The 7943-nt window shown below is 39.9% G+C and overlaps 1 protein-coding gene across 1 annotated transcript; it reads left to right on the forward strand.

Moving 5' to 3' along the window:
* The first annotated feature begins 205 nt into the window (after positions 1–205).
* vax1 (ventral anterior homeobox 1) lies at positions 206–7066 on the forward strand. Its single transcript, XM_071901928.1, has 3 exons — positions 206–419; positions 2541–2728; positions 6536–7066. Exons 1-3 carry the CDS (start codon positions 206–208, stop codon positions 7064–7066), a joined length of 933 nt encoding a protein of 310 aa, XP_071758029.1.
* The last annotated feature ends 877 nt before the right edge of the window (positions 7067–7943 follow it).

The raw sequence follows: 7943 nt of genomic DNA on the forward strand, positions 1-7943 counted from the left end.
GCTCCTTGGACGGGCGAGGGAAGTGGTTCACCGAACATTAGGTAGCTGACTCTACCCCGCTGAAGGGTGCTGTTTTGAAACTAAAACCCACACTGTCGGGACGATCCGGTGTGCCGTATTCTCCGTAATCTCTCTTTTTTTTCCCCACCTAACAAAGGAAAAAAAAGAGGCGGACGAGCGGAAGGTCCAAGAGGATAAACTGAGCATGGAGGTCAGGTACAACCAAGAGACGGAAGGGATGGTGCTGAAGAATGGACTAAAGGAGGGGAAGGACGGCAAGGACTCCCAGGGCAGCCTGTCCAAGACCTTCCTTAAGGAGCAGCAGGACTCGTTTTCCCCCTCTGGGACCGTGGACAACTGCGAGAAGAACAGGGGGAGCACAGGGGACCCGGACTACTGTCGGAGAATACTTGTCCGAGGTGAGGCTTTTCTAATAACTTGCAGTGCGGGACTTAGGAGTTCATGTACATCCGTCTGAGGAAAGAAGATTGCTTAAATCGTAAGATTCACAGTACTGCCTGGCAGGCGTTTTAGAGTGAGGAAACTGAGGGAGAATCCTGTTAATACAAAGTTTTAAAATCTTTTCTAATGTCAGCTATGGATGTTTGATGTGTGGTAAGAGAGTGGACAATTAATTGGATTTCCTTTGAAATTATGGCTGGCAGTTGATGGCAAAATTTCCTCTTAAATGTAAATTAGTTATGATTATGTTAGTTTTGCTTCATTCACATACCTGGAACCAGGGAAATTAGGTATGATATTGCTTGTGCTCTTCAGCCAACTTCCGGGGCATGTTTTGGTGTGAGTACAATTACTGCAATATAAAAATGTAAAAGAAAAAAAACGATACTATTTGTCATGAAAAAAGTTTTAACTGCTTTTAAAGTAATTTATCTTTGCTACAAATACTTGCTGCATTAGCACTTTTTGAATTTTGGAATTAATCAGTTCATACAACAATTCTCATTTTATATTCAGCCACGTTTACGTATCATTGTCCTTTCTTGAAAGCATTTAGATGAACTAGAATTGTTTAATTTCAGATTTCATATCTGCATTACACGCAATTTTAAGTAATCCTTGAATGAGCCATTCATTGTTTATTTTTCCTCTCGTGTAAATTTAAATGTATAAATGCCCAGGTATTTTAAGAATAACACATATAGGTTTTTTATCTGGTCATTTACACATTTTAGATAATAACAGATATTATAGTCAGAAATATTGAAATGTATAGAAAAAAGAAAAATATTGCAATATTTGTTTTGATAGATATGTCAGTGTCAATAAATTAGTCAGTTATGGAGTTGCGTACATGAGTGCCAGCTGGCTGGAGAGTTTGCAGATAATTTATTTAATTTCTTTGATGCAGTGTTGATCCAACATTGAGAGTGTTTGAAAACAAACCCTAAATATAACTTCACTAACAACATGGGATTAGTTACACAAGATATAATGACATAGGACAGGCATACTAAACAGAATGTAGAGAAAAATCTTTCTATCTTTCTATTCAAGTATTTTTATTGGATATATATATACTCTTTAATGCGCATTTCCACCTTCTATGTCAATAATCACAAAATCACAAATTATAAATGAATTTCTGTCAGCATCCACTTCAGTTTTACGTGACAAGAAACATTCGATTTTACATTATGCTCTATTCAATACTAGTTTTCTTTATTCTAAATTTAGTTTTTATTATGCTAAATTCAGTACTAGTTCTTAAAATCCACACACCTCTTAAGCAGAGGTAGGTTGATTTTAAATTGTGGCAGCAATACACTTTGTTGTAATTAGTAGTTTGTAATAATGTGGGTACGTATTACATAAATGAACTGAAATTGAAGCACGGCACATTTCAGTCATTTTTATTTTATTTTTTTATTCAGTAACATTGTACAGAATTTTTACATATCATTGGATCATTTTCTAAACTGTCCACAAATTAGCAGATATTTTTTAACCCCCAAAAAATCTGAAGACACCTCAACTTAATTTAAACCAAATCAGAAAGGTTTGACATGTTCCATTCAATGTTAAAAATATTGTTTATATTTATGGATTGATAGTTATCCATTAATTATTTAAAATGTGGGTACCTGTACTGATTAGCAATTTAGGTTTGCAGATTTTCATATATATATTTATAAGCTTTTATACAGATATTTTTTATATATGTATGCTTAAGTAATATATTAGTTAAGCTTACAGTAGTTGTGCCCAAATCCAAGTACACTGAGTTACATTTAGCCTAAATTTAACCTGTGATAGCAAAAATCAGAAATTGAGAAATTTGATTCAGTAATAATAATATTAATAATAATAATGATAATATTATGATTGTGATGATGATGCTTTAGCTAATAAACAGACAAATAACACCAGGCAAATACTCCCAGAATACTCCCAAAAACCTCCCAGGCTACAGCATAGCAATATTTTCCATGTATCTGTTCTCCTTTCTTATTTTGCTATACTCTTTGATAAAAGTTTGTTGAATCAAAGCCCCAGTGTGCGTCGGTCCATCCTTGCAGATGCTAAAGGCTCCATCCGAGAGATCATCCTGCCGAAGGGCTTGGATTTGGACCGGCCCAAGCGAACCCGGACCTCCTTCACCGCAGAGCAGCTCTACCGGCTGGAAATGGAGTTCCAGAGGTGCCAGTATGTCGTTGGGAGGGAGCGAACAGAACTGGCCCGCCAGCTCAATCTGTCTGAAACTCAGGTGAGGCAGCGTACATCACTGGAAGGTCCACATTGTAACTTACAGTGTGCAATTTTCCAGTCCTCCATAAAACCAATTTATTCCATGCAAACTTGAATAAATTGGTTTCATAGAGGATTGGAAAATTGCAAGTGCAAAAGACAGTGTGGATGCTTTTGTTTTTAATTGATGTAGCACTAATCTAAACTATATCCAAGATTTCAGATAATGTGAATTTTATTGGATATTTCCTTTCCTTGCCTACCTATTCCAGTCAATTTTACCATTTGAAATTGAATATTACCGTCTATTTTGACATAAGACAGTCATGTCTGTAAGGCACAAAATATTAGGACCACTTCCTCTTTCCTTGAAATAGACTGACCAGGTGAATCTAAGTGAAATTGATGATCCTTTTGGCCTGATTTTATCTATTAAATCCATTTCAGTCATGAAGGGGAGATGCAGTTGAATGAGACGTGACCGGTTAAGAGATTTTTAAGCCTTGAGACAATAGAGATTAGGATGGTGGTCCTAATTTTAAACATATGGATAAATACGTAAATAAATAATTTTGATACAGACAAAAAAAGCTCATATATATACTGTAGTAGCTCATGTAGCAGCTGAGTTGTGAGCTATTTTAACACTAGAAAGCCAAGCTGCCATCAGTTCTCGCATTGAAATATCTCAGCTTTCAAAGTGTCCCTCCATGACTTTTCCTAGACCCACTTTCATGAACAAATTCTTGTTGTTAGATTTTCAGAATTACACAAGGACATACTATCTCTAATTATATTTACCCCCTTAAATGGACGGCTTGTCTGCTTTCTCTTAAACCTCCAAAATCCATTGGCCTTCCTAGTGTTAATATAGATTACGAGTGTTTCATTTTAGCGCCTGAAGCTGCTAAAATTACCTGTTGTGTTGATGTCAGTTTCATTACCGCCATGGCATATACTGATAGCAGAGCATTCATTAATTTAGTAAAAAAAAAACAGCATAGTTCTGGGAAAAAACACAAGCTTTTCCTCCTTGTGCGTAGCGGCGGGGTCAGCGAAAGGTCACGCAGCACCCACTGCGGGTGAACTGGATTTGCACTCTGCGTTTGACACCAGATACCGAAGCGAGTCCCTCTCGGTCACCCCTGTACGGTTTCGACTTCAGGGAAATCCCATGCTCTCTCATGCTTCAAAGCTCTGCCCGACATATTTTCAGCAGGAGTTTTTATTTATTTATTTGATTCTGCAAGCTGGCTAATGGCACCGTGAGCTTCGTTAACGGTGTAAAACGCGCTGGCAGCGTCCGCCATGAATGTTTCAGTGAGGCTGAACGAGGTTGACTCGGAGCGGAGGTCAGCGGGAGCGCTCGGCTCGGGTAGTCGCAGAGAAACAATAGCCTTTTCACACCAAGTGACACCTAAGCAGGACGTTCACCCATTTGTTTTTGTACAACAAACTCACTGAAGTGTTTTTTTGTTTTTTTTCTAATAATAATGTAATGCAAAATTTACAAAACATTTGCTTTAACTTGACTAATCTTTAAAACATGTTCTGTTTTCATTTGTTTCTCTTTCCCACTTGACCAACACAATTGCTGCTTTTCTTTTTCACATACATTCAAAACAAGCTAATTAATTCACAAGGGACGTGATTTTGCTTCATAATAACATAAAGGTAATGCAGATAACAACCTTCGCTCCCTATTTAGGCAGGACAATGGTGTTTGGATTTTCTTCCAATGTCTGCTTCATGTCTTGATGAAGTGCCCTTTAATGACAGCATCATGAAATTAACATTTTGTTCCCAGGCTCTCGTGGGGTGTTACATTAAGGAATGACAGCCATTTGCTGAAGTGTGCCCACCTAATCATCTTTGTTTGAGCTACCGGCTTCACCTTTTTTATGCATTGAGAATGTATCCTCTAAAATGGACGAGATGTTCCCTCTGAGCTGTTTTTATGTCGGAAACAGAAAATATTGGCTGTAGAGCATATTTTCCTGAGGTAAAATGGTTGTTAGCAGTTGGTGAAGAGTTAAACCGGCTGTTGAAATGAAGCAAAGAAATATTCAAATGTGATTGGACTAGCAGCAATGTTGAGATAGGGGCTCGCCACTGATTGGTACATGTACGCTAATTATGGGCCGTATGAAAGCAATCAGGTATGATTGCAGGAGACTTATAGAGAAAATTTGTAGTATTTCTAAGTCTCGTAGTAAACAGCGGCTTAGAAAATTGTGTTTTTGTTTCATTTTTGCCATTCATTCAACTAGGAAATCATGTTTTGTGATTATGGATATTTCAAAATAACAAAATAGATCTGTTGAGACAGATGAATTACTATTGAACATGTGAAGTTAGAGGGTTTGTGCTCTTACCACAGTTCAATCAATGGCTTCAATAGGCGCACCTTCTTCTTTCTGTCTTTCTAGGTGTGGGAATTTATTTTGACTTGTGTTTTGTGTACTTGATTTTTTTCTTTTTGCCCCTATGCTTGCCAGTGCTGCATGTACACCCGCTTATAGGCGCTATTGCTGCTCAGATATATGGGATATAGTCCCACAAGACCTCAAAATCATCAAAAAGATTGTCCATGGAGAATGATTGCTAGTGAGGTATAACCTAAGCATATCATAATACTGTCCTCTATAAAAAGATTTATCTTAAGTGTACAAGGTGTTATTACTTCATAGACTGGGCCTAGAGGTTGAATAGGTCAGTTAGGAGTGACACATATTATGGCATTTCTCTTCCTGCCCCATTTTGGCTCCCAATCCCTGGTTTGAGCTTTATGGTGTTAGAAGTTGAGAAAGATAAGACATAGTTTATGTGTGAAGGCTATTTTTAAGTGCGCTTTGATTGAATTAACTGACTGAATGTTGGGATATTTAAGCAGCACAGTGGGTCCTCTTCCCCATGATTGAATGAAATCACTGCAGCTTTTGGTTGCAATCAAAGTCTACAATCATTACCTGGTAGACGACTTGCGTGTGTGTGTGTGTGTGTGTGTGTGTGTGTGAGAGAGAGAGAGAGAGAGAGAGCATGCCTGCATACTTGCATATAGTGAGTACTTGAAAGTGTGTGTGTGTGGGTGGGTGGTAAAGGGGTTAGGTTGCAAACAAAGGCGTTGCATAAAAACAATGATATGGTTGGACTGATTGAATCAAGTTAATCTGTGAAGATGTGCTGTTGTAAACTAGCTCATGGTGTAATTCCCTCCTCACTAATACTGAGATTAACAGATTATTGCTATACTGTAATCACAGTTCTTTTTCTAGTTGTCGTCCATGAATGTGGCCTATTTGCCATCAACAGGAAAGTTGTTTTTTTTAGATAGTTGCAAATTTCTGCTATGGCTATATGCTGAAGCACATTTATATATAAATATACATAAACTGGGTGGCATCCTAGTGACTCAGTTTGTGAAAGTGCATACCGCATGATCGTGATGTCCTGGGTTCAAATCTGATCCCAGACCTGTCATCCCCCTCGCTCTCTCTCCCATCTTTCCTGTCTCTCTCTACTATATCTATGAAAAGCAAAAAGGCCAAAAAATAATGTTGAAAAAAAAAAGGTATACATGGAACATGGCATTCTGGTGGCTCAGTTGGCTACCATGTATGCATGTAACCACAACATCCTGGGTGCAACTCTGTCCCTGGGCCTTTGTTGCATGTGATCCCCATCTCTCCCTGCTGTAACCTATCCAATAAATGCAAAATGCCAAAAGAAAATCATCTAAAAAAAGCATATACATTAACTATGGGTTAACGTTTGTTTGCTAGGTTGTGGTTAAATGTCGCTTTCTATTGTCCGTGTCCCCCTCCAGGTAAAAGTTTGGTTCCAGAATCGACGCACTAAGCAGAAGAAGGACCAGGGCAAGGACTCTGAGCTGCGTTCGGTCGTCTCCGAAACGGCGGCGACCTGCAGCGTCCTCAGACTGCTGGAGCAGGGTCGGCTGCTGACGCCGCCGGGCCTGCCGGGCCTCCTGCCCCACTGTGGCAGCGGCACGTTGGGTTCGACCCTGCGCCCCCCCACCATGGCCATGGCCGGCAACGGCGGCGGCGGAGGCGGCGGCACCGGGACGGCGGCCGGCAGCCCTCCTCTACCCACCGTCACCAGCTCGGGGACGGTGGCCGGCCTGCAGAGCTCGCCGGCAGCTCACGGCCTCTTTAGCTTCCCCATGCCCTCCCTGCTCGGGGGCGTCGCCACCCGCATCTCCTCTAACCCGCTGTCCATGGCCGGCTCACTGGCCGGCAACCTGCAGGAACTTTCGGCCCGCTACCTGAGCTCCTCCGCTTTTGAGCCTTACTCGCGGACCAATGGCAAAGAGTCCATGGACAAGAAAGTTCTGGAATGATGTTTTTCGTTTCTACTTACAAGGATTGTTTTTTTGTTTTTTTTTCCTCTGGATGCGTTTTGGTTGTTTTCTTGGCTTTTATTGTCTTTGTTTGGTTTTGCTCAATCTCTTTCACCTGTCTGTGTCATGTTTGTTCTGTAGCAGTTCATGTAATCTAGTTGCACATCTGTCGCCTCGCACAAGGAGGAAAACAAAGACGTACACATGCTCATCTAACAAAGACAGGGTGGCGGTGGAAAGATTTTGCACAAAATTTTCATCTCCCTGTTTTGGGACTTTGCTACAAAGGTTTAGAGAAACACATTCTCAAGAGATTACAGAAGGATCTTTCAGGTTCTTGTTTTACAAATAATTAGTCCTATCTATTTATCCAAAACGACAAAATACAAAAGAGCCCAGAGAATATGGCTGCTTTAAGGAAAGTGGTACATAGTGTATAGCAGGAAGCATAGGACTGGCGACTGAGAGTGTAAAGCGATGGTACCTATTTGAATTTGTGTTTTATTATTTGATTGTGTTGGGTAGATTAATGTCACTGCAGTGAGTAGTTGTAGAGAAAGACAGAGAGAGAAAGAGAGAGTTGTTAGTTTGTGAAGTCAAGGCAACGAATCGGAAATCTAGTTTAAAAAGCAGCATAGATTTGGGGAAGAAAAAAAACATGCCACGCAGTTCCACCTTCTGCTCGGAGATCACTGCAAGGCCAGTGTCAGGACGTGAATGCAGTTTTGCATATGTAGATGCCTCGCAACTACAAAAAGATCCATTTTTTTATATCCATTTGTATCTGCTTTTATGTTTGGGCCAAAACAAACTCCAGAGACAATGTTGTCATACATTGATAGTTCAATTGTTCAGTGTTGTTTTCTAAATGGTTTTG

The sequence above is a fragment of the Centroberyx gerrardi genome, chromosome 15 (genome assembly GCF_048128805.1).
Source record: "Centroberyx gerrardi isolate f3 chromosome 15, fCenGer3.hap1.cur.20231027, whole genome shotgun sequence".
Classification (NCBI taxonomy): domain Eukaryota; kingdom Metazoa; phylum Chordata; class Actinopteri; order Beryciformes; family Berycidae; genus Centroberyx; species Centroberyx gerrardi.

Coding starts and splice junctions, on each gene's coding strand:
- vax1 (XM_071901928.1), top strand. CDS start 206: ATGGAGGTCAGGTACAACCAAGAGACGGAAGGGATGGTGCTGAAGAAT. Junction 420..2,540: donor TCGGAGAATACTTGTCCGAG/GTGAGGCTTTTC, acceptor CCATCCTTGCAG/ATGCTAAAGGCTCCATCCGA. Junction 2,729..6,535: donor TCAATCTGTCTGAAACTCAG/GTGAGGCAGCGT, acceptor GTCCCCCTCCAG/GTAAAAGTTTGGTTCCAGAA.